At 40.3% G+C, this 27,883-nt stretch overlaps 1 protein-coding gene across 1 annotated transcript; it reads right to left on the bottom strand.

Annotated features, from left to right (window-relative positions):
- Positions 1-5,242: 5,242 nt before the first annotated feature.
- EED (embryonic ectoderm development) lies at positions 5,243-22,413 on the bottom strand. The gene is made up of 12 exons (XM_054270005.1): positions 22,294-22,413; positions 19,371-19,523; positions 14,010-14,102; positions 13,021-13,086; positions 12,206-12,331; positions 12,006-12,087; positions 10,341-10,432; positions 9,335-9,468; positions 8,130-8,235; positions 7,201-7,359; positions 6,587-6,660; positions 5,243-5,572 (listed from the first exon to the last, which is right to left on the bottom strand). The coding sequence occupies exons 1-12, from the start codon at positions 22,411-22,413 to the stop codon at positions 5,446-5,448; spliced, it is 1,332 nt and encodes a 443-aa protein (XP_054125980.1). The 3' UTR covers positions 5,243-5,445.
- Between the last annotated feature and the right edge of the window lie 5,470 nt (positions 22,414-27,883).

The following is a 27,883-nucleotide window of genomic DNA, read 5'->3' as shown; positions in this document are numbered from 1 at the left end:
CACATAGCTGGTGATAGAAGTGGATCAGACAAGACAAGAGGGACCACATGGAAGTTAAGAGTGGTCACTGCTCAGCTTCTCACACTTTTAAGGAAGGATCTGGCTGGTGTGGAAATAAGTAATTAACACTTCACAAGCCATTGCAAGGCATCAGGAGTTAGGGAATAGGTGTCTACATGATGTAGCAGACTCATTCCACCAGCAAATTAACAAAGGAGTGATTTATTTGTAAGAAAAAGAGGTACTAGCTACAACTTCCTCATCTGACTGGCCAGAGCTGCCCTCTATGAAATAATCCTCATGTCACTACTCCTTGTTGCAATTTTCTATGGCCCTCACTGTCATGGTTTGGTGAAGAGCAAGTCATAGAACGAATGGTATTTAAACCCAAGGGCCCTGTTTGGGCACAGGCTGTCACTCTGCTGCTCACTCTTCTCTCTACTAGTTATAACAAGCTACTTCTGTCCTGACCAAAGCTGCATTCTAGTTATTCCAGATGCTGGTGGGAATGTTGTTTGGGCTTCAGGAGGCCAGACTAGACCATGTGGGTGAGGTCACTAAGTCCAGCATGAGTGCTGTGGCTGCTCTTACCCCTGCTCCAGTCATTGGGCTGTAAATGAAAGTATGTATTTATATGGAGTTTGAATAATTCAATAGTACAGGTTAAGGACTTCTCCCAGTGCTGCAGCCACTGTGGGTTCAGCAGGTGTTTCTGAGCTCACTGAATGTAGCACATGCTTGAGAGCATCATTGTAAATTACTTTGCTTTCCTGCTGTGATTGAGCTTACAGAATAGAAGCTCACAGAGGGAACAGTCTATCCCCCTTCAGTACCAGTATTTTGCCTTTCACAGCTGCTGTTGAAAGTAAGAACTGATTCATTTCTACAGGTTGTGTGGATGGCCAGACTATGCTTCTCAAACATAAGTGATTTTTCTTCCTCAGATTTGAAGCATAGGATTTTGGTGGGTGAGTTTCACTAGCTCTGTGAGATCCTATCATATGATCACTAGTTAGGATGCTTGATGAAACAGGCATTCAGTTTGTCTAAGAAAATTTAATTTAAGAAACTCCAGGGTCTTCTAACCTGTCTCCCAACAACACTTCTTATCTCAACATTGTGGTTTTAAAACCACATGGGAGAACAGGATTATAGGAAAAAGATCTGAGGAGAAACAAAGATACATACATTCATCTATTTTGCCTTTAACATATTTTATATATATATATATATATATATATATATATATATATACATTTTTTCTCCAACATATTTTACATCTATATATATATGTATATATACACATATACACTTTTTTTTTTCCTCCACACACAAAACACTAAAATTCCTTTGCCCAGGTACAGCCAGAGGTAAAATGCCTGTAATAGTAACAGCCTCAATGTACTGCAAATTATTTTGTAATGATCCTCCTACATTTAGAGTAATTTTCCCATTCCCAGTTTCTAGATACTAGGGAGTTCAGGTTTTAAAGAAAACCTGTAAAAACAAACTACTTAAAGAAAAATACTGTCAACTGATTGTTAGGCTTTAAGGCTAAACACACCCTTCCTATGCCAAACTCATAACCATGACAGGGGTATATCTATTTCCCTCAATTTTGGGACACTTTCCCAATTGTTCTCCTTTTCAAGGCAACAGGAATTGATTATTAGAGTGGGGATTCTTGTCACAAGGGCCCTACCTGTTTCTACCACCACCATGCCCAGAGAAAAATTTAAAAACACAGGAAGCAACAAAGAGCATGTATTGCTGCTGGCTTATACAGAAACAGATGCAAAATTCATAGCAAGGAGTCAAAATTCTAATTATGCACAGGGTTTTTTAATTTGTTTTCTAGAAGTTGCTTCATTTGTTCATTGTAAATATTTTTCTGACACAGCTCATGGTGACAGCAAAGCATTCTCAGGTGAACCTAACTGTGTCTGTAGCACTTGCAGAGGAAGTTAATTCCTTGACATTTAGCCATGGAACCAGAGCTCCCCAATACAATCAGTGGTGAAACAAAATCATGAAATGCACCAGAGAAAACAAGCACTCTTACCTATACTAGGAAGGACAAATTCGATCCATTATTTGCATAAATTTTTTTTGGCTTAACATTAAAAGCCTCAAGAAGAACCTGAATTAAAACTGCATTGTGGTAACGTTCTTTATTCGTTCACCACCAGATGGAGCATGACCCCAGGAAACAGGACCATACTCTGAGAGGAGAGACCTTTTAAGTGAACCACTGATTTAACAATCAGGAACCTGTTTTCTGTTTCTACTTCCAGCTCTGGTGTAAACCTTCTTGCTGTCTGTGGGCAAAGTCTCTGCCTTAAACTTAAAACTGTAGTCCAAGCCTACCATTTATGCAATTTTTAAGTTTCTGAAAGTTGGTGGAATAAGACAGGCTGCCAGGTACCTCTACTCTTCAGCTTTTTTTTATCTCTTCGGGGAGATACTCAGTGTGCAATAAGTGAGGGAATCAGCAACCTTCAAATTTTAGTATGCTCTTCATGCAGAGTTCATGAAGAAAAGACCTCTATAACAACACTTGCAGCCTCTGAAAGAGTTTTCTGACTACTGTAGTTACTCATCAGCCTGACTTTACCTGTCCCTCACTTGTCTTGAGATGGGGAACAGAAGGAGTCAATTACAGAATTTGCCAAAGAATGGACCCAAAGATTGCCTTAAGACACTGGAGAAAACCACAGGCTATTTTTGGTAGGTCTCTCCAATACTAGGGTTAAACCACACTTCTATTGTTGAAAAATTTAGGCACTGGAGCTCTTAAGGTATGTTTCACAAAAGTATATATTAAAAGGTTAAAAGGTTTTGGAAAATATCAAAATCTTCTTTAAATTCTTTTGCAATAATTAGAATTCTAATAGCTCTGTATCTTCCAGAAGATACAAAATAATTTTAATTTTTCTCCTTTTTTTAGTCTAGAACTAGGCAACTGTAGGAAGAAAACACTCTGATGAAATAAACACATAAGTTTTATATCTATTTGAGCTTTATCAGTCTGCTTGTTGACAGAGACTTTCTCCCGTTGTGTATTTTCAAAATATTATTAATTCTACATGCAGATAGGGCTGACTGTTGTAAAGAATTTTTTCTCCCCTTGGCTTGTTACAGCTTTACTTACACAAGTTCTTCCCTTCAATAACACTGTTCATCTGATTTTAGCTCCATCCAAGTTTCTCAGGGCAAAGCTCCTGGAACAATTGTCTGCATTTTAAGAGGACAGTCTTGTGTACATTCCTAAGTTAAAACAGAAGTTAAAGCTGACCCTAACTTTGTTAGACCTCTTTCCAGTCAAGCACCACCCTTCCTTTCCTTCCTCTCCAACAGAGCAGCTCATTTGTCAGAATGTACCACTTATTCCAAAAACAACACCCATGGCTGAGAAATCCTTACTGCTTTTGTATCCCAACTCCCTCTCAACCCCTGCCATGGGAAAACACAGAAGATGGTCTAATGCCATGCTACTGTAAAGCATTTGCAAAGGCTAAGTGGCACCAGCCTCCAACCCAAGTGTTCCTACTATAGCTAATTCAATCCAAGCTCTTTCCTTGAGGCTGCAGGAAGCCTGAGCACTCTCACTGCCGTTCTGGAGTGCTCTCCCAACCACACCCCAGGCCCCATAATTTTTCAGACTCTGCCAACCCCTTATACTTTCCACAGCATGATCTATGAGGTCTATGGACCACTGCTGTTGGGTAAACACTGGCCAATACTATGCCAGCAGTTCTGTAAGTGCAGGAAGTTAAACACTTTCTCCAGGCTCCAGTCTCACCTGTCTCCCTCAGCTGATCTGTGTTCAGCTGTGCAGGAATTTCAGTTTCCTCCCTCTGGTACTCAGGCTTCTACATGGTTCCACCCAACTCTGGTTTTACACTTGGCTTCCTGACCACGTCCTCTTGACCAGACACTCATAGGCACAAGAAAGACCATACTGGCCATGTGGCTTGTGCAAGAAAAACAAGGTCCAAAATCCAGCTCAATTAAATACTCGTTTTGGATGGACCTGTGGTACTACTGCACTTCCCCAGTAGTAAGATCAAGGATTTAAAAGAGGAAAAAGAAAAACAATTATATATTACAAACTAAAATTTGTCAACTGCTTGTCAGTCAGTTGTTCTGGGCTTCATTTTTTCAGGTTTCCAGGGACACAAATCAAAACTAGTTTAGTCATATTACTTCCAACTGAACAGGTAGTTTATCTAACTAGAGCATTTACAAGCTTCCCAAACTGTAACAAACAGAAAAAAGCAGTATCTTGAAAGATGAGAAGTCACATATGCACTTAAGAAGTCAGCAGCAGACAGGACTACTTAATCCACTGATCAGAAAGGCACCATAATACTAACAACAACAGTGTAATTGTATTTACATCATAACTCAGAACATTCTTCTCAAGTAATATGCTATGTTAAAGGATAAGGCCAGAGAAAGGGAAAAAAAGTATGTAAATGGTTCAGCCTCAATAAACATTATTTACTTCCTCGTTCAGGTGCACACAGCTACTGAGCAATGTCCTGGAGCACTTTCTTAACACAGACATGAGCATTTCAGCTACCTGCTGACAAGAGACACACAAATGTTTTGAACACAGATTATCACTGCTAATAATTTCTGCCATCTTATCTATTTCCCCCTTTCATTTTTATAAACTGTACACACATTTTACTCCTATATGAAATATGATTGATTTTAGAATTCATTATTCCTAAGGCAAGTAAAAACACTGAGGAGGTTATTTGGGAATACTGACAATAGAGGCAATTAAAATATATTTCCAAAAACTAACTTTTAGATAAAAGCAGTAACTAGACAGAAATCAACAGAACAATGTGATCCATAAAACAAAGCCAGTAATGTTTTTACCCCACTAGTCATTAACATATATGGCGAGAAGCAAATTCCAGTTTGAGATTACAAAAGATTAAATCAATTTCAATCTGCAACTAACTTAAAGAATGAGTTCAAAATATTTTTAGGAATTGTTTAACAATTGTTTATATTATATTCTTAAGAGTAGCATTTCCTTTGTGTTGTCCCTGAATTAAAGCTTCATTAGTTTCTATAAAGAAAGGCACAAAATACAACTGCAAGCATAAATATACAAAATTTCTGGCAAGTTGACAGGCATTCATGGGTTAACTCTAACAAAGAAATTTCCTAAGGCCATAAGTGAAAGCTTCTTGTGGGAAATAATTAATATGGACAATTCAGAAAACTTTACAAAAATACTTCTTTTTATTAAAAGCAGCAATTTCAAGCAGAACAATACAGAGAATGTAAACATCACTAAGTCCAGCTCCAGCCTGCTGAACCTTCAAGAGAGTCTACACTAAATGCATCTACTGTACTAGCATGTTAACAGACTATATTATAATTTGAAAATATATTTTCTTCTATGAATTAAGAAAAAGTACTTTATCGTAATCTGTCCCAGCGCCAGATACTGGCATCATCACACACAGCTATAAGGATACTGCTGTCCCTGCTAAAACTGGTCTGTCGGATGGCAGCAACACATTTAGGGTGAGTAAGAGTTGTACACCTAGAAGGCAAAGAAAATTATTCAGCTGCAATGTTAAATCTTCCTACTACATTATGGAGCACTGTTTCAGTAATCCCTTATTTATGTGACCTAGGAGGAATTGAAGGCAACAAGATTATGGCCTTGACGGTGTGTTTTGTATTCCAGATGAGGAATTGGGACAGCAGTTTCCTGTTCACCCACAGTTGTTTCTCATCCACCCAATTTTTATTGAAGCAAAGATTGAAAGCTTATTGAATCACATTACTTAGGACTTCATAATCAGTGTTATTTCACAGGGTTAGGAATGAAAAATCAAAATCATGTGATTAAAGACTGCTGCACTTCAAGGAATTTTATACATTAATGTATTCATTTATACATATTTACATGAATTATATATATAAATATATAAAGATATGTATAATATATCATAGAGGGTATATAAAAATAAAATGCAGTGTATATCCATTTTATATACAACAAGGCTTTGGGGCCTTTTTTTGTGTTCAGGCTTTTTTTGCATTTGTATATTCACAGACATACATACATACCTATATGTATCTAAGAGACATGCTGTGAAATTGCCTGGCAGCACAGGTGAGGAAGTGGAAAGCCACAGTGTTTTCTCCACACTGTGCTCATAGCTCACCTTCACACCCTCCTTTTTCACTCCAGTCCTGTCACCTATCTCGCCTTTGTCATGTGTTACACCCACCTAGCACATCTGCTCCTAATGGCTTTGCAAAATTTCCACCCAATTAGTGAAAACTCTGTGAGAAATAAATTGCCTTTTACTGTATCTATGCGTGGTAGGCAGCACAATCCAACTGGGACCTCTTGACATTAATAAAATATAATTTATAAATCAGTGAGATAAAATAAACATTAACCTTGAGGGGCTCACAATGTTTATTTCCCTACTAATTATAATGGAAAGTAAGTAGTACAGTAAAGAATTTCTCTCTAATCAGGAAAGAAAAAAGAAAAGGACCCCAATTCTCTGTCTTAGCAAAAACAAAATAAAGTACTCACTTGGCTTTATGTGGATCCTCTATTTCTAAATCCCAAACATAAAGTTTGCCAACCTGATTGCCCAGAGCAAGCATCTTAAAAAGAAAGCAGAGGATAAAGAGGTTTTAAAATACTCCCTCAAAGAATGAAGTCAGACATTTATAAAGGCTCTAGGGCTGATAAATTGTGTGTGAACATTTAAACATGAATGACTTAATAAGTTTGTTGGAGGAGTCAAAAAGGCTGTAGAACAATCTCTGCAGACAGGGGATGAAGACATCAGGAAACTTATTTCTGGTGGATAATTAGTATTTCTTTTATGGAGTTTTTTCCCACAGGTAGAACCCAGAATGAAAAATCTGGAGCTCTTTACTTGTAGCAGCTGTAGTAGGAATTTTGCTTTTTAAGTATAAGCTGCTTACCCACACACCCTGGCAGGTGACAAAATTCTCAGCACACTCCCCAAAATCATTTGACACAAGATAGTAATTTAATCTGCAGGTTCATATAATGTCCCTTACAGCAAACCAATCTGTTTCTCAAATATCACATGAACCAAGAGCTTTCCTATACCCATAAACATGTAACCAATGAAAAGCTACACACCTTCAAATACAGCAAAGTCAGACACATACCTTTTGCCAGAAATCCATTGAAAATCTCATGTACCATATGTCACACTGGCTATAGTCAAATCTCCCAAGAATGGTCACATTTGACTCACTGGGCTTGATTTTATCTATATCATCTTCCATCTTGCCAGGCTTCCAGCAAACAATGGCATTTTCACAAGACTGGTGTGAAACAAAGAAAAGAAAAATCACCTGTAATTTATACTGCAGAATCAGTCCAACTAGAAGCAAACATTTCATCTCACATCTTCCCCAATGACACTATGAAAAGCAGAACTGAAAATCTCCCCTCTGCCCTTAGATCACAGCCACATCACCAATAACAGTCACTGTCCATCGCTGGCAACCCGATGCCCTCCCAGCTTTGCCAGGGAATGGGGCTGCAGGGGCCCTCCCACACCTGCTTCAGATGGAGAGCCCAGATGGCTCAAACACAATTTCATAAGCAGCCTAAACATCCATTGGTTTGAGGATTGTTTACCCAATCCCTTTGACCAACAGGTTGGTGCACTCACCAATTGCTGGCATCAAGGCAGGTGGGCTGCCTGCTTTAATATCTGCAAACCAATGTTACAAATGGACACAACACATAAATCAAAGTTACTCCATTATGGCTACTCCTCATCTCACTCTTTAGCAGGATCCTTAAATAGTATCTAGAGATTCCCTTTCCATATGTTCTGTGCAGATCCTGGTTAGCCAGAAACCCTTTACCTGTAGCAGAGTACAGCTGTAGTAAGAATTTTGCTTTTTAAGTATAAGCTGCTTACCCAGAGATCCTAACAGGTGACAAAATTCCCAGCACACTCCACAAAATCACTTGACACAAGATAGTAATTTAACCTCAGACCCACAAGCTAATAAAATTTCTAAGGTTTAGGATCCTCAGGACCAACAAATAAACGTAACATAGCTGAAAAATGCAGCATTACCTTGGAAAGAATTAGGTCTCCCAGCCACCGTACACAGTCAACATAGTTTCTATGTATGTCTCTTGTAGAAAAGTCAGGAAAGTGAATTTTCTGGGAAACAAAAGGCCTATGGAGAAAATTGCCAAGTGAGGTTCAGAAAAATAAATGCAGAAGCACAAGTGTAATTTTTAATAACCAATTTTAACATATTTCAATGTTAAAAGAACAAGCCCAGCTTTTTAACAGTTTTATAACAAAGTAGATTTTGTATGCAGCTTGTTTTTCTTTTTAATAGTAATAGAACAGTCCTTGTTTTCATCCTCATTCCTAATGAAATAACTTAGTTTCTCATGTAAAAGACTGTGCAGAGATAGTGCTGAGTAAAACTACTCCTTCAGATGCTGAATACAATGCCTGTCACCAAATACTTCAAGAACTAATTAAAGCTCAGTCTTCCTGATGCTGCTGCTGCAACATCTAAATTGTTAAACAGAAATGCACACTTTAAAAAAAAAATCATCATTTTAAAAAAAGCACGCTAAAAAGCATCATTTAATATTTGGTAACATTACCAAAAAAAGCCAGAGTATTTTCACAGCTAGTCTCATTGCTGAACATGTTCACTGTGTTTTAGACTCTTCAATTCTCTCAATGGTTTAACTGGAAGTTAAGATCAAAAAGTTGAAGAACTTCATAAAGAAGGATTTATCTATCATGTATCTAATTGCTATGTTTACTTGATAATTTACTCATAGCTGAGGTCAAACCAGAGAATGATGAAAATTAAATGGTTTTTGTAAATGGTTTTTTCCCCACCCCAAAGTAAAACAATACACAATAATTAGCTACTCAATATAAGATTATTTGACACATTTAATTACACAGATTTGATTCCCTTCTAGAAATTTTGAGATGAGATGATATGAAGAAAAGATACTGACATCTTGAAATGCATGAAATACAAGCCTTAAGATAATAATTTTAGATATTTTCTAGTCTAGGAAATAAGAAATAATTGAGATATTTAAAAATAAAAAATTTTGGGACTTTGAATCAGAATTCAATAAAATTCCAGTGAAGCAAACAACAATAAGACACACAATCTAGTGAGATTCAGCACCCACATCACTACCCAAAAACTCCCAACCTTGAAAGGAATTAACCTGGACTGTTGATAGGAGTATTCATGTGTTGTAAAGACAGACAAGGAGATGAAGACTACATACCTGTTGGTTTTATTTGGGTTGTACTCATAAGACTCTTTGATAGCATTAATCATTCTCTTTGAATTAATTCTCCAGAGTTTTAGAGAGTGATCCATCCCACAGGACATGATTTTTTCACCAAGAAGATCGTAATCCTATGTATATAAAATAATTTTGAACATTCCCACTCTATGCTGCATTATATCAACTCAGATTTTATTCCATCATTTCCATCAAAATAGCATTTTATGCAGAGAGCATGCAATAAAACTGAGTATTTCAAATAGAAAAACACTAAGAATGTAATCCAGCTCACTGCAAAGCAGCACAGCATCTTAATTATTACATTTAGTCTCTCTCAAGAAAGAGAGACATATTCAACAGCACTGAGAGTGAATCTACAGCTAGTTCTCCTCCTTTACTAAGTTCCCTAGGAGCAATTTTGACAGAATTCCAGGGCTACAACATGGGTGATTAATAAGTGTCAGGTTTCCTCCAGATGCACCCCTCACCTTTCACAACAGGTCAGATAACAGGAATGGAAAGAGTTCTTAAGAACAGCCTATTAAAAGTTAACTATTCTAGTTGATGTTTGCTGGGTACCAGTGTCTGTTCACAGCCACTGAAAAACAGTTTAACTCGAACAACTTCTTTCCTTCACCACCATGTCTCTCCAGGTTTATTTACTTATGCTGCTTTGACTTGATGAGAACTCAAGACCTTCAAAAGTGGGACCATCATGAAATGCTTTTACTCTTTCTAGCCCCACTGAGCCCTATTTTGCTCACTTCTAGGCTGCACTGTGAGTAAACCAGCTACTGAAACACACAGATCCTGTCTATAAGAGGTGGCCACATCAACCAAACCACCTGACATTTAAAGCTGTCTATCCCCTTAAAACAGTATTTATGCACTTCCAGGTGGTTATTTTAAAGTACCTATAATATCTAAACAGTGCACAAAAGGATAGGAAGTTGCTTACTACCCTTTTAAAATCTAAATCACTGCCCCACAGTCTTCCACTTACTGCACTTAACACCTCATCCCTGTGCCCTTCTACTCCTCCAAATATTGCAACCAGCGTGTCTGTCTGGATGTTCCACAGTCTCAATGCATGATCTATAAAGAACAAATAGAATTACATGCTGCTTTTTATATGCACATTTGAATAATATATTTCAGCTTAATCACTTTGAGTAACAGGTATTTAGGTCAACATCAAAAATGCACTTAATTCTTCTTTTTTTTGTTAGAAACAAAAGAACTGCATTAACTGAAATTGCTATTATAACTAACTTACTGTTAAAAGTAATTCTGTAATTAAAAGTGTGCCAACCCCCTTCCCTAGGGAAAGTTTCTAGCAAAAACACACTTGGATCTTTAGATCATCCAGAAAGCAAAGGAAAGTCTGATCTGACAAATATGCTTTTAGTAAGTAATAAGAACAATTTTATGTATCAAAAAATGCTAGAATTCCTTTCTGCCATATTAACATCAACATTCAGAAAAGTTGTGATTTTCCATTCTTTAACTTTTAGGACATTATTCCTGGTGAACCACAGTCGGCAAGGGAAAGAAAAACTGTTTACATAAATAATATGTAGTCTAAAGTCAATTAGACTAATCCACTTACTTGAAGAAAGTTTTAACAATTTCTAATGAAGAACCTCTAGTGTATCTCCCATTTGGAAATGGGAACCTCTAGAGTATTTCCCTGTTGGATTCCACAAGCACATTGCATTGAATTACAGCAGCACCCAAAATCCCAGAAGGGAAACAGGTGGCTACGCAGTCCCAAATGTTTTCCTCCCTTTTTAATAATCTCTCGGCCAAGCAGTTCTAACAGCCCAAATATTCTCCTGCCTTGTGCCTTCTCAGCAATAGCACCTGGTCCAGAGATTGCACATTAAAACTTTTAGTACTATGGCTGATGTCAAAGCATTATTACAAAGAGAACCTAAAAAAATACATAGCAACTGGATTTTTACAGACCCACAGCACCACATTGACCATTACAAGCATCAGAGAGCTTCCCAACTCCTGTTCTCATGTAGCTTCATCAGTAAGTTCAAATATACTAAAGTCCAAAGTCCCCTTGAGTGAATGTTTCCAACTCAAAAATTCCTGAAGGCTACCTCCTTGTGGCAGATCATTCCCTTACTTAACAGAACAGTAAAGATCAGGAAGTTGTGACTGTTAGAATTTTCTGGACAAGCCCATAAGAAACTACACCAAAAACTTCCTTTACTAAAATGCTTTTTACACAGAGTCCAATTAAAGTTCCCAAGCAACAGACAATCCAAGATTTTCCCCATGAACAGGATGGTGAATGCTGTCTGCAACGTTAAGAGGTCCCCACTAGATGGCAACGTGATTCAACAACTGAAAAAACTTCAATTAACTGTCAGAAAGTAAAGAGCAAACCCAAGGCTCAGGATTCTTCTTTCCTAAAAAGCAGCACTATTCACAATCCCTTTGCACCATAGCTGGAGTTATGATTGTAGGCCATGGATTTAGTAAGTATAAAATATATAGCCATGTAAAAGATGATTTGCTCTCAACTTTCAAAGTGAACTTGTTCAGTGCTATTCATAAAAAAAAAAATTCATGAAGGTTTTTGGCCACATTCAAGACCAAACTCCAATCCAAAGTATCCCCATTTATACAAAAAACAACAGAGGTTTTTCCTCACCTTTGCTTACAGATAAAAGAAGATTTGGATCTCTAGGATGGAATTTCAGTTCATTGATTGCATTTCCATGGCCCACGTAGTGCTGGGATAGAATTCAGAGACCAAGTTACCATTTCTCCTCATGCTTACATGTACTTGGAAGAAAAAAGCGTTATACCTTACTAAAACACAAGCTGTATCTTAAAGTTGTGAACACTCACCTTTATGCACTGCATTGTAATGGGATTAATTATCCTAATAATACCCCTGGATCCTGCCACAGCCAGAAGAGGATGGCTTGTATTGCTATCATATGTCCATGCACAGGTATAGAAATTTTCATCTGCCTAGAATGCCTCAAGTTAAGGATCACAGAACAAACAGGAGATTTTTTTTTTAACAACATTTTATTTTAAACAAACCTGTAGCTATTTTATTTAAGTTCCCAGGAGTCTTTGCTGGATCCAATAAGAAAAAAACACGCATTCAGTTATACACCTGCAAATACCAGCAACATCACCTTTTCTACAGATATTGATTTCCTCACTTCTGTTCCATAACATAAAAGGAACACCTTCTCTTTCATAGCATCACCTTTGATTGGGAATAATGAAACATGACCAAGTTCACAAGTTAATGACTTTTGTACTGCAAAGGATCAACACAAATTATTAACACTTCAGAGCATGAAACACAATTCTTATGCTTTAATGCCAGTTCCAATTCACAGGGAAACACTGTAAAGCAGGGAAACATTATACAAATATTAGTGTTGGGAAGATTAAACTGATGGAGAATCAGTTTTCAAATATTTTAATACAGTCTAGTCCCTGAGTCTGCATTTTTAACATTTTTTCAATAGGAGGGATTCTAGGATGTGGGAAAGAGGCAAGACTTGGACCTAACATAAAGAATGCACCACATGAGCAAAGTATTAAATCACAGACAAAACATTTTCATGTCTTTTCCTCCAAAGCCTCTTGATTTTTCATAAAGAAACACAGCAAACACATGGGTATTTAACTTAAAAGGATACATCAGCATCCACGTAAGACTGCAACAGACGGATTTCTCCTTGGGAATGACATTCATATAAAGTAACCTGGAGAAAAAAAATCCAAAATAAGTAAGTGGAAAGACTGCTGCTTAGTTGTAACATTTCAAAAGGAAATCACTTGCACCCATCTATTGACTGCCTGATGGAGAGAGGTAGAGTGCCTCTATGGTTTAGATTTCATCCATCATCCATTTGTTTACCAGGTGGAAATGGTTTGATAAAAGAATGCCCATGGCAGTTTCATTAAAGCACCATTCCAGGACTTGTCAGCTGTCCTTCCCAGATACTGAAGGCTATTATTTGAATTGCCTTAATAATAAGATAAACCCTTGCTGGAATTAATTACTGCAGTTATCTCTAATGTGACTTGGTCTTGTAATGAGTCATTGATACCTTGCTTAAACTTAGTGTTTCTGGTGACTTGCCAGGCAGAACAAACCTAGAAATGAAACACTTCTTATTTATTCACAACACTTGCATAAAACGCACTTCTCAGGGGTTATTTTCAAGACTGAAATGACATCAAACATTGTTCAGAGGAAGTCTATAAATTACCTCCACACAGGCCATGAATTTAGCTACTGAGCTGGCTGGCATCAGCCAGCCACTGTTGCAGACAGTTTTCATTCCGTATATATGAGTACATTGCTTTTAGATAACAATATTTATGAAGAGTAATTTTATTGAGAAGATACATTTAAGCACCTCTCTTCCTTATCCCATATGCATACTACGGTAAGACTTTTCTCTTTATTCCATAGCTTAATTACCAAATAGCTAACATGACTTCATGGAACAATCCAAAGGATGCAGCTCTCCCAGACAACAGATTCTACAGATCTTAGAAATACATCTGTTTATATTAAGTATTGCATGTCCCTACCAAACACAGGTAAAGGGATTGCTTGGAAACAGGAATGCAGGCAGAACCACACAGAAGGGTGTATGATGAAAAACAGATTACTCACTCTGTTGCTGCCTACAGTGGCAAAAACAAGAGGATCACCTTCTTTACTGTGCCAGTTAAACTGGACTCCAAACAGAGGCTGGCCATGGTCCTCCTATACGTGTAAAGTAAGTTTAGAGATGAAAAACCCAACAAAACCCACAAGCACATCATTGCTGTGAAATTCAACAGTTTCACTGACAATTTTCCCTCCTCAAACTAATGGGTTCACAGCCAGTATAATTTTAGACAGTGAACAGTTAACAATCATAGTTTTGTAACGCCACATTTTAACTTGGCCGTCTTAAAGGGAGGTTAAAGGAACGCTCTGACAAACACACCCCTCCCTTTTCTTTCTCCACCAACCTTTTAAATAGTAAATGGGAAAAACTGTTGTCTCAGTCATGCCTAGAAGCTGGCAGAACCCCCAAGCTGTATTTGCAGCTCTAGCATTTTGGTTTACAATTTTCAGTAAGGCAACCTCCGCATCTAAGGTCATTTTCTATCATAATTACTTATACACAAGGATTTGCAACTTCACAGAGAAGAACTACCAGGAGAGAGAAGAATTATATCGGTATAAGGATGGAAAACAGCCACATTTCAGTATTACATTACAGTTAGGTCTTGTAACTTTGTCACAGACACAAGGAACTCTCTCCAGTGTGTCACAATACTGCTACAAAGTTCATGTCTACAAAATGTTTTCAGATGTTTTACAAATAGTTACCAGAGAAATGCCAAGTATTATTTTTATACAACTTACATCAGTTTGAGAGAAAAAAAAAAAGGAGGTATGTTTATGAATTGTGATGAATATGGTGGTGCTTGTTAATAATTGATAACAGTATTTTGGCCTGTCCTGACAGGATGTTTTCAGCAAGAATAATGTTCATTAAAGTGCCTCCCCACAGGGGACTGTCTGGGACAGTGCAGGCAGGAAGGAAGTGTCTCATGATGGCTGTTCAGCAGCCTTCAAATGGCAGCACTTCAGAGACAACACCAGAAGTACCAGCCCTGGCAGCTCTGGCCTATCCAAAACCAAAGAATAAATTCGAGGAGGGGGTGTGAGTAGGGAGTCTAACACTCCTTAGTAAAAGAAAAGGAAAGCAAGTCTGGAAAAATTTTAAATGGCATTATTTACTGACAAAGGCAGTATCTGTTATTAACAGAAATAACGAAAAGAGCTAGAAAGAGAAAGCAGAAAATCTTTCAGAGATTAAGGCCCTCCTGCAATTCTTAAGAGAGATAACAACTTCCAAAGCTCAATACAGATTAAAAAGAATTGTTCAAAGCTTAACTCAAAGTATTACCCATCATAACAGAAAAGCACAAACTAATGGCTTTATGAGATGAGGGGTATAGGATGTTAAGAAAGGGAAAAGTAGCAGGGCTCTTAGTAACCCCAGGACAGAAGGAAAAAGCAGGAATTCAGTATCTGCAAAGTATTACAGTTGAACTAGAAATGACGAATGAGGAAAACCATAAGCCATAATATTGCATACACATGGCCACGATTTTTTTGTGTGCAATACATTTATTAATTCTACTTTTTAGCAAGAAATTTATTAATTTCACTTGGTAGCCTAAAATTTTGAGTGTATTTATTTCTTGTTTGAAGAGAATGGCTGAGAGATCAAACTGAAAATGCTTAATAAAGTTTTTCCACTAATAATAACAACTTGGTTTCAAATTTCTGCCTGAAGGAGTTCCTGCTGCTGAACAGTGAGTGCTTCTGACATATCACATGAAGATAATACAGGTAAAATGCATGGGCTCCCACTGCTTTATTACAGAGATAGATTAGCAGGTTTTGCAGTTGTTTTTCTAGAACAACCTTGTTCTCTGTTATGTGCCCTGTTTCTGATAAATTTAACAAAACATGGAAAGTGAAAAGCCGTATGTTTTTCACCCTCAAGACAGGATATTTTTCCAGCATACGTTGCAATAAGTTTCTGATTTTCTAGGTAGGACCCAGACTAAGGTGATAAGTAGAGATATATAACAGAGTGCTAAACTGTTTCCATATTTTTATACTTGAGTACATACCTAAAGTATTTTGCAAGCTTTTTCAAAGAAAACCTATTTCCCTGGAAAAAATTACTCTGCAAGACAAAGGTCTTTAGTCTACTTACTTCACCCACACTACATTTCTCACACCAAGTGCTACAATCTCCAGGAGCCTGACTGTACATATTGCAGTTTTGCTGGTGTTTGATGCATGAAGCAGCCAGGCAGAGGCTCCTGCAGGAAGATACCAGGGTATCTGCAGAAGCTCTGCTCCTATTTAAACTCCTAACATCCCCAGTGGTCAGAGACAGCACACAGCTATTTTGAAAATACTTGTCTGCTCTAATTTTTGTCCCAAGTGCTAAACAACGAAGGAGATTTTCCAAAACATTGTATTCTAGGTGCCGTACACGATGGTTATGCTCAGATGCCAAGTATGTGACACAAATCTGACACTGGTTTGTACCGACAGAAGTGACCCAGATACCCGTCCAAAAGTGAAATTGTGAAATGCCATCCTGTCCCTGCTATGAATAAAGGGCATGAAACCCAAAGTACCCAGGTTCTTCATGCACTAGAGACAGAATGCAGAGAAGAAAACAGATCTATTGCTACAAAAGCAAATAAATAAACAAACAATAATGAATTCCAGCCTTACTCACTCAACACCAACTTGGGTTCAATCAAAGAGTAAGATCAGACCTGGTTTTAGACAGAAAGCAGTGAAGTCAATACGATGGCAAAAATAATCACCTGCATGAATGCCTTTTAATCTGTGTCACCCACACTGCCAGTGGGGAACCAACAACCCACACGTGCATTTCCAGTTCCCAGAAGTGGAAGTAAGCCATTGTGGGCAGTGGGTGTAGTGACATTTAGTTTCCATTACACACCAGCAAGCTAGAATTCTGCATGGCATTGCATACTGGCTCCCAGCTCAGGGGACAGCAAGGAGAAGCTGAGACAACACCAGGCTGCTTAGAACTTAAGCAGACACCCTAAGCAGAAGCAAAGGGTAGGGAAAATAATTGCATTGCTTTAAAGGGGGCACAACAAAGCAAAATATACACAGTTTTCTGCCAAAAGATCTATCAGCAAGATATAGATGGATATATGAGGATGTGCAACTGTGCTAGCTGTTAGCTGTATATGCTCATTTATAAACCCTATTTCCATTCAGTCCACAGAAAGCAAAGATTTCTCAGTACATTTTACAAGTAACTTAGTACTTCATAAAGAAAAAAGGCATTTTTTTATTTCCTGACATTTTCCAAGATTTTCCATTTTTTCTCCATTATTTTTGTTTTCCTGATGCTTAAATTTCACCCAAAATAACTCCCAAAGTAGTGTTTAAAACACATATTTAGCAAGCACTGAGTTTTTCAGGCTGAGTCATAACCATTTAACACTCAAAGCAGACAGTAATGGCCATACTTGTTTCCCAAAGGAAAAAACTAAAAAACAAAATAAGACGGGAAAACCAAAAGTACAAAAGTGGAAAAACATGTAATTTATACACCTTTAAAGAATCTTTAAATCATGTTGACCCTTCATTAACTTCAATACCTGCATCTTACAGCATAGTTCAAAATCATATAAACTAGGGGATATATGACACGGTACTCAAAGAGTCAGAAGTGTCTTTCTAAACCCACATACAACATTCAATCATTAACATCAGTGAGTTTTCTCCATAGTCTCTGCAAAGTTAGTATGGAAGAGCAGGAAAAGGAGGAGAGGCTTCCTCAGTCATGAAGTAAAAAAACAAATTTGGCTGCTATCTAGTCTTCATCTTAACATGCACATCTCTTATTATTACCATTAATTTCTGACCAAAGAGAAACAGGGGAAAAAAGCTAATAATAATACCCCACTTCATTGAAATGCTACATTTACTCCCTCACAGCTTGATTCCACTTGCACAGGAATCTGCTCCCAGCCCTGATCCAAATCCAAGGAAGTCAGGGATTGCTTAGTTTCATAGCTTGGTCTTTTGGATCACCCTGCAGTGGGGTCTGGATTGACAGTGGGATGAGGGAATGTTTTCTTTTCCCAGAAGACACTTGGAAAGTAGTAACCCTTTTTGTCTGCAGACAGAAAACAAGCATGAGTAACAAAGCTCAGAACTTGTTAAAAGTTTGGGTGTCCAAAGGCCGGTGTCTGCGTTTGAAGTATGACTTGAAGCTGCAAATAGCACCATCCGCGGGGGCGACTCACAGGAACTGCTGCCTACCTTGGTGAAATGAAACAACTTCCCTTCCTCCTACACCCTCAAAGGCATGGAGGCAATTTTTATACTTCAAGAACACAATAAGATCAATTTGTTTCCCAGATACCTTTGTCAGCATAAGTTCGTATCGCAATTTCTCCAGTGGCAAAGCTCATTGAGAAGGTTTCCATGCTCCAAACCTTTTATCCCCTCCCACTCAGGTACCCCAGTGTCTCACTACAGCAGCCTGAAGACAAAGCTCAGAAACAGAGCCACATCAGCACAGCTCCATAGTTAAGCATAGGGAGAATGAAAAAACACTCTTAGAGCAATTCTGCAGAAAATATCCACTGGTGAGCTACACAGATCCTCACAGAGTTTGCCATAACTCCCATCTTGCCAAATAAATATCCCACACGAAGCAGAGGAATGAGAAAAAGAAGAACATCCTGACAGAGTAAAATAGTCATGAATGAGAAAACTCATTCAGTTCACCACAGTCTGTCACCAGTGCAGAGGAAAACAGCACTATGCTAAAAGAGCAGAACAGGGAGTAAAGACCATGAATCCACATCTCTTAAAACCACCAGGTGTTACATGGGAAGACACATACTGCCTGAATCAGGTGCTAACACATGATCCCAACACTCACAATAAATTAACCAAATTGCACTACACAGTAGTTATTGCCCAGGGATGGAAAATATCTGATCTGGTTAAGTGTGAAGAAAAAGCTACTCTAAGACTGTTGGGTGGATTTGTTCTGGTTTTTTTTCAACACATACAGAAATCTGAGCAGGTTCTGTGCTTTGCGTGGAGTTGTCACAGGTTTTGTTTTAGTTCAATTTGTTTATCCAACATCTTATATTTCTCTAGCATCTACAGCTTCAATGAAATACATAATCATAGCATCGCACAAAGCTTTGCAAACTCTACAAAAACAAGGTTAACTGCAGCACTATCTACTATTTCCTATTTCTCAGTATTCTTTTTCTTCAAAACTTTGGCTATTCCAAGCAAGAAAGGCAACTGCTTCAAATCAGCAGGAAACACAATTGCTTAAAGATATTTAAAAGTATCTAGCTTGAGGCTGTCTCACAGCCAACATTAACATTGCTGCCAGTAAGTGATGCCCAGCATTCCCTGAAGCTCATGCATACCTACCTTGAGGCTATTTACACATTTGAAGGAATATTTGCACTTCTTCGACTTCCATTTTCCTTTCCCCCAGCTTTTTCTCCCTGGTGCATTAGGAGTGTTTGTTGGCGTATCAGGGCGCTCGGTGTTAGTACCGCTCTCAATGCTGACAGCGTCATCCTGAAAACATTCAGAATCATACAGAATGTCAGAGAGATCATAACTGCTGGATACATTCAACTGATCTTGCAGCACTTGGCCTTTTCACTTTTTCTTGTCATTCATAAGAACAGATCTCCCAGGACTTGGTGTTATTTAGATTCATGTATTTTAATCTAATGCCAGCATAGTAGCATTCTTCTCTAGAAACAGAACATGAATCACATGAAGACTAATCCAAGAGGGAGAGATATGAACTGTGATCTAGTGATGTTTCTTCAGAATACTGGTAGCTGCTCTCAAGAAAATGTCTAGAGATAAAGCAGCTGCTTCCCCTAGAAAACATCTTTGATCCAGATGAAATGAATACTTCTGAAGTACTGAGGAAGAGTTGCTTGTGTAAAAACATCAGGCTTGACCTTACCAAGAACTGAGCCATTCTGAGGCTTCTGTACTCACAGCACGGTTCAGCATCAACACCAGAAGACAAAGTCCCTCCTCTCCCTCCTACTCTTTTCCACAGACATTTACTTGTTTCCACTAAAAGCTAAATTCTGATCAGCTAACTAATCCAACTGGCCCTCTAACCATTAGCATAAGATAACAATGGGGAAAATTGAAAAAAAGGGATACACAAAACACTCTGTCCAGCCGCTGAGATTTTACATCAGCTTTGGACAATCAGCAGAAACTACAAATTCCTGGGTGGTCTGACTGCAGGGCCCTTAAAAGGTTAAAAGGACACTTCCCTGCACCACCTGTCACAGAGCACTTCACCTGCATTGTACCTGCCCACTCTGTGCTTCTGTATGAGCACGTTCAGCTTGTTAAAAATCAACTTTTCCCATTTTTTCTGGCAAGATAGTCCATTCACTTTCCATCACACTAGTGGGGGGAAAACAACTCATCCCAGGCCAGGTAATTTCTAGATGTGAACTAAGGGAGACAGAGGCAGACAACAGCCTGTCACTGTAGGGGATTCACCAAGCTGCATTAGGAACTGCACTAGGAATATGGAATGAGGTCAACTATAAACATTAATACACTGATTCCCACCAAACATTCATTCTTTGTCCCAGTTTCATGTCTCTATTATCAGAAGCCTGAAGAGGTGTACTAGTCTTTGTTTGCCCAACAACTCTGAAAGACAGGACATTCAGAGGACAAAAAGGAGGAAAGATACCACACAAGCCCATAAGTGTACTGCCCAAATCTGGAGTCATTCCCTTCACACTGGACCCCTAAAAGAGCCAACCCTCCACTAATATTCACATCCAATTTTACAGTTTTAAGTTTTCCTGTTTCTTCTCCTTTACCCTAAAAAAATTTCAGAGTTTGCCAAATTCTCATCTCCCAAGCACATTTGCCAGAACTTTAATACTCGACAAGACTGAAGTTTTCTCTGGACTAGACATATACTGCCCACGTGAGAACACCAGGCAGCTGATGTGGTGAACTATACCAGGTATTTGCAACTACCACATAACCAACAAACCTGTACACAGGACACCTAACAGAGCAAAACACACCCTTTCTCCAAATCAACATCATTATGTCAACTTTTAAACAGAACACCCCATCTTGCAGGAGTAGTGGAGTCCAGTAACAAACTCTTGAAAAAGGAATCCCTTCACCATTGAGGCAACCCACAGAGAATCAGAGAATTGTATAATCAGAGTGGTTTGTGTCGGAAGGGACCTTAAAGATCATCTAGTCGAACCCACTGCCATGGGCAAGGACACCTTTCACTAGAGCAAGCTGTGTAGAGCCACATCCAGCCTGGCCTTAAACATCTCCAGGGATGGGGCAACCTATTCCATGCTCAGTGATAGCCTACGACTGACAACAAATTAAGCCTGAACGTCTGTCACCAAATTACACTTGGATCCACGAATGCTGCTAAGCTATTAAAAAAAAAAACAAAGAGCAGCCCTGTGGAACATCTCAAACCTGCCTGTCACCTCACAAGCACCACTTCCAAAGGTTGTGGAGAATGTGGTCCATATCCCTCACTTGTTGAAAAAGTGCAGAAAAAGAACTTCCACACACTACAAAGCACACATCCAGTAACTACACAACCCTCTCCACACCAGCAACTACATAAAGTGACTGCTCGATACCTTAGGTTAAGTTTACCTTTCAGATATACAGTTATTCTACATCAATCACATTACCTTTGCTCTGAGCACTAGAATTTCACCTAACTTAGAGACTACAGACCCCATCCCTGCTGCCTTCTGCCGGGAGTAGTTTACGAGCACCATCTCCTACTCCTCATTCACCAAAAGGCTGCACACATAAACTTGTTAGTCTACAGCGTGACAGTGAAGACACACAATGCAAAACTGCAAGAAAGATGGAAAATGCTGCTGATTTGCAGGGAAATTAAAAAAAAAAAAAAAAAGTGGTTTGAAGCGGAGTTCGAGACAGAGCCCGCTCGCAGTCTGGGCCTCAAATCCACCTTCACCCACGTGGAGGCAAAGCGGGAGTCTCTCCCCCAGACCCTCCCCGGTCTCTCCCACGGGGGCCTCCCTCCAGCGGCCCCGAGGGGCGGCCACCGAGCTGAGACGGCCGGGCTGAGACCCCTTCTCCCCCTGCCCCGCTCCCGTCCGGGATACACCCGAGGGCTCCCGGTGGCCGATGTCCCCTCACGGCGGGGCCGGGGGGGGGCGGCCCCTCCTCCCTCCGCGCTCCCGCCCGCCCCCGGCGCGAGGCCCCGCGCCCGCCGCGCGCGCGCGCTCCCGCCGCACCAACCCCCCACCCGTGCCGCCTCCCCCTCGCCCGGCCTCACGTTCTCGTCGCCGGACAGGTCCCCGGGGTTACTGTTCTCGTCGCTGCTCAGCTTCTGCTTCTTCGCCGGCATCTCTCCCGCCGGTGCCGCCGCCGCCGGGGCTTCTCCCCGCTCAGACATCTTCCCCGCCCCCCACCCACCGCCACGCAGCCGCAAAGCGCGGACGGGGAGGTCGGAACGGCTGTGCCGTAAAGCGGGCGCGCTGGCCGGGCCGGAGGCGGCAGGTCGGCGGAGCAGCGCCTTTCCCGCCGCTGGAAAATCGCCTTTCCCGCCTCTGGAAACGCGCCCTGCCCGCCGCCCCGGGAGCTCGGCGGGGACCCCGCTCGTCCTGGGGGCTCAGCCGGGAGCGAGCCCGCGTGGTCGCAGCGTGGCGGCGCCTGGCCGGCGCTGCCTGCAGCCCGAGCACGCGTGCGGTGGAGAGACAAACAGCTGCTTTGGCCGCGGGTGTCACCGAGCTCTCTGTCCTTCTTTTCTTGTGCCCAAAGGGTTTGTTGGGGTTGGGGTTTTTTGTGGTTTCTTTTTTTTTTTTTTTGTGTTCTCTTGCTACACAAAAGTCCTTCAGTCTGCAAATAGTGTTTCCGGATAAGAAAGGCTCTTCTCTGCTTCCTACTTCTGTAGTCTCCGGCAAGCTCCTTCTGCAGCTATAAATTAAATAACTGCACTTGCGGGTTTTTGTTTGTTCATTTATTTATTGACAAATCAGAGGTCCCGGAGTCATAATAGTTATGAAGAGTAAAAAAAAAAACCAAACCCAACCTTCTAACAAAGGGGAAAAGTAATCTGCCCACAGGCACAGCATCTTATCTGCTATACTTGTAGAGGCAGAAACAAGTCTTTTCTCCCTGAGGGAGACATTCCAGTGTCAAAAGAGCTTTGAGGGCAGTGACAGAAGTGAACCATGCCTTGTGTATAAAATATAATCTCACATGAACTTCAGAGATAAAGAGGAAGAAGAAATATGCTTCAAATGGTGCACGTTCTATAGTGTTTTTAGCAATAAACAGTCTCAGCTCTGCAGAACTGTAGGTTCCAATGAAGCTTTACGCAACATGTAGCAAAAGGTGGTAGTTTACAGGTAAAAGCCCTCCCTACATCTGTGCTGTTAAGATTGAGGTTTTGTTAGAAGTGTTTGTGGGAAAATAGACAGGCTTGTTTCTAAAATACAGCAGGATTTTTTTGGACTGATGTCTTGTAATGAAGACTAAAGCATGACTGTGCTGCAGATTTGTTGAAAGAAGGGCAGGCACCATGTTTTCAGCAGAGAGAATTTTGAACTTCTCCCTGTGGGTGCCCTGGAGCTACTGGGGAGAAGACAGCTCCCCTTTGTCCTGCAGCTGTCAGCTGACATGCTCCAGACAGCCAGCTGAGCTGCACTTTTGACTCCACCACGTTTCACCAGCTCACCAGGAAAGTGGAAGCCTCAGCCAGCCTGTGTTTCATGGCCAGCATGCAGAAAGGTTCCTCACCCACTCCCAGAGCCAGTCAGTTCATCTCCCTCACAAACAGCTGTGGCCTGGCATGTCTGTGCCTTCTATCTTCTAGATGCTGGGGAAAAGGAGATAGCTTCCATCCCAAGGTGATAGCTCTGCTTCCCTCCGGAGACACTTTTTAGTCTTAACTACTTGCTTTTCTTTCACTTTCTTGAAAGACATGGAAGACTGGTGTACCAGGGGAGCTCAGTTTCCAAATGTCAGTACATTTCATCTAGCTTCTATTTAAAGAGTTAGTTGTGTGGTTAAACATAAGCTTGAAAGTTCAGGGAAATTGTTCCAATTTGTGCTCTGCTGAGATTCTCTTTGGAAGGCCTCCATGCTTTTCTCTGCCTCAGTTTCTCAACAGTGCTGTGTGAGAAGCATTTTTTATATCCCAGAGGGATACTATGAAAAAATATAGTTCATTATTTGTTTAATTAGTATAATACTGCTATATAAATACTATACACATATTAACTAAGAAGTAATAGGGCCTTTGATATAGCATATAGAGGAAAACAGGAGAACAATATTTTTTAAAAAAAATCTGCAGTCAGTTTTAAGTAGTGAATTAATGGTATTTTAAAAACACATGGTGGGTACTTGGGAGGCTGGATTTAATATATATGGAAAGACTCTGCCACATATGAGTTCTCATAGGATTGCAATAATAAATGTCAAAAAAACTGTGGAATGCGTTGAAGACATGGGGTCTTAATAGATAGTCTGGTTTTGGATTGTTTTGGTTTTTTTTTTAATAGGTACCACAATATTTCTGGATCATTCAGGGACCTTGAAATACTTTTTTATATATATATGGGTTGAAAGTAAATCAGTCTCACACTTTTCATTCATTCTCTACCAGGCAAGCTTCTTCACAGAATCATGGGATCCTGGAGGTTGGAAGGAACCTCCAAAGCTCATCATCTCTATACCCTGTTCAAAGTAGGGACAGTTAAAGCCAGTTCCTCAAGGCCTCCTTGAGTCCAGTTGCAAATTCCTTCAACACAAGATATTTCGCAGCCACCGTGGTCTTCTGTGTTCAGTGTTTCATTACCCTCATAGTAATAATTTTTTAAGTTGTAATTAGTCAGAAATTCACATGCTGCAATTTGTGTCCTTTGCATTTTCCATGTCCTTTGTGACTGTGTCTGCCCTTTGCTCCATGCAGCACCAGATCTTTATGTTCCTCAGCCTTCCTTTTGCTTGCAGTGTACTACAGAAGCCTCTCCTGATAACCTTCCCCTCTCTGTCTGGTTTCATCTCCCAGATGAGCTTTGGCTTTTCTGACACTACCCTACCCACTGAAGCAATGTCTCTCTATTCTCCTTGGGCAGTCCATCCGTGCTTCCACTTTCCATACACTTCGTTTTTGTGTTGGAGCTCAGCTGGGAATCCCTTATACATCCATGCTGGTCTCCTGCCTCGCTTGCTTGGTTTTCTGCACATTGGAATGGACTGCTCTTTAATTTCTTAGATGAGCTTCTCCTTGAAGATCAACCAGCTGTGCTGAGCCCCATACCAATTGGATCTTGCCAAAAAGATTCCCAAGCAGACCAAAATCTACTTTCCTGAAGTCCAGGGCTGTGATTTTACTACTTGCCTTGCTCATTTCTCTGAGGATTTTCAGCTCTACAGTCTTGTGTTTGCTGCAGCCACCTCTTTGGCTAGCTCACTTTTGTTTTTGACAGGTCCAGCAAGACATCTCCCCTGTCATCTTTCTTCCTTGATATGCTTCAGGTAGTCTACATACCTTCTGCCTTCTTTTAGTGGCAGACCAGCATCTCCAGGTGGCTGAGAACTTGTGTTTTTGAGAGTAGGCAGTAGACAATATGTAAGAAAGAATGTAAGAGATAGTGGTGTTCTAAAGACTCTTAGAATTTGCTCAGGGTTTCTAACTGTGTGGGTAGACCTTAATTTTGCCATCTTAAAGATGAAGGGGCTGTGCTGTGCTGGAATGGAGGACATATGGAATAGTGAGCTAGTGGGCAGACATCAAGGAGTAGAGGCCTGGATAACAAGCTTCTTGTTCCCACTGACAGAGGCAGCATGGAGAGTTATTTTGCCCAGGCAATACCTGTTCTCTTCCAGCCTCTCTTGTTACTCAGTGAAGCATCTGAGTCTGGCTTTTTAGAGCTTCTGCATTAACAGAGGGGCCCTGGCCTTTGTGCTGCCCTGATACTTTGCTGCCTTAGGTAGCATAGTGTTTTGCCTCTGTGCAGAGATAGCCCCACAGCTAAATTACCTGATACCAGGATCTGCTTTATAAAAAATGTTTCTTATTATTATTACTAACTGGTTTTTATGTGTCTATAGATCAGAACTACTGAATTAACTGGATAAAAGTAATTTTTAAAATTGGATTAGCTCAACAGGAAAACATAGCCATGGCAACTGAGGTGGATTCTGTTCTGCTCCATGTATTGTCAATAGCCCTGTCAGTCCATCCCCAATTACAGAGGCTATTTTACTGGTATTTTTATTAAGAGTCTGAAACCATGGCTGGATTTTCAGAACACCAGTTGAGTTTTTAAGTCTGACTGCTTACATAGTTTTTGCCTTATGAAAACAGCAACATTAGTAACCAACTGGAAAAGCATCCACACGAAAAACCGTAGCATCTCTTTTGTGTAATGGGAGTGCAACAGCCAGAAAAGGCTGCAGTATTTTCCCCCCTCTCACTTTTGCAAGATTAATGGGTCAAACCTTTGGCTGACTCACACTCTGAAAGCAAGGAACAACTCACACATTTAAATCTTGCTGCAGAAGTTCAAGATGATAGGGATAAAACTTACATGCGTTATCCATCTGCTAGAGCTAACAACCTGCATAAAAATGGAAGATGTATCTGAATCAGAAGACAAGACAGCTGAGTTGATCTGACAGCTCAGTGATACTGAAGGAAGGATATCTCACCCACCCCCCTTTCCAAACCTTCTTCATGTTCCTAATTCTGGTTTTCCACCACTGCTCTTCCATGGGCTTTGCTTTTCAAAACACTCTCAATGAGCAAGTTCAGCTCACTAACCCAGAAGAAAATTGATCAAGCACAAAGTAACTTGATCCTTTATCTTTAGCTAATGGGCAAAACCAGACAAACACAAATTCTCTGATGACCACCAGAAAGGAAGCTGCAGCCAGGAGTCAAAGGTGACAGAGAAACAAGATCTCAGTAGTGGTGAGCTGCAGCTCAGCAATGTCCTGAATTCTGCCTGTGTGCCACTTCAGTCCATGGTTTATCTTCAATGTTGAAAGGGTTTGACCGAAGGTGTAGGATTCTCTACGCTGCTCTAGCAGCTCTGCTGCCATGATGACAGAGGGGCAATGTGCAGTTTTGTGTCAGTAAAGTATCATCTCAGTCTGTGCCTTCATGATCAGCAACATCGTGGCTCAGCCAGTCCCATCCCACCTCATCCGCCTAATTTCTCCTGCTTCCACCTGCCCTTCTATTCTCTGCCAAGGAGTGATTTACATAGCTGTGTAAAGAATCACACAAGTCAAGTGAACTGGCAGAAGAAAACAAGGAGCACATCTCTATTTTGTTGTATTAGATCAGTTTCCTTGTTTGTTCTCAAAGTAGTACACAAACAGCTCTGCTGTCACAGTGCAGGGAGTGGCGCAAGAACAATTGGTGGGAAGAGAGGGAGGTGGCAGGAAAAAAGCCAGAATTACTTAAGCCAGTATTGTCACCAAATAAATCCTCATGGACCCACAGCTCATGTGAACAGAGCCTTTAGCCTAGTTTAAAGTGACCTTTTTTACAGAATAGCTTGGTCTGTATGTGAGGGAGCTCCCACTGAAACAGACAGGCACATTACAGTACGTGAAGCATATTTGCAAAGGGACTTTGGAGCCCAGTTTATAGAAGAAATGGGGGGACCTACAGTCCCACATACTGGCTGAGTGACAAAGTACAATAAAGACTCTGATGAAACCTCTGCCATCAACAGGAATTCAGCTGCTGGTGTGGCATGAAACAGCAGCAGTTAAAAATGTCTTAAATGCTAAGGGCTGCTGTCCATGCAATTGGCTGTCCCAGAACTAGTCCATAGAAGTGTGAATATTAAAGCATTAAATCACCATAATACCAAAGAATCTGAAAGGCCAAGATAAGAAAC

Source organism: Melozone crissalis, unplaced genomic scaffold (genome assembly GCF_028551555.1).
Source record: "Melozone crissalis strain CALT ecotype California unplaced genomic scaffold, PUWL_Pcris_2 ptg000008l_1, whole genome shotgun sequence".
In the NCBI taxonomy this organism is placed as follows: Eukaryota; Metazoa; Chordata; class Aves; order Passeriformes; family Passerellidae; genus Melozone; species Melozone crissalis.
The sequence above is the reverse complement of the archived record's forward strand: the minus strand, read 5'-3'. Positions and strand labels throughout refer to the sequence as shown.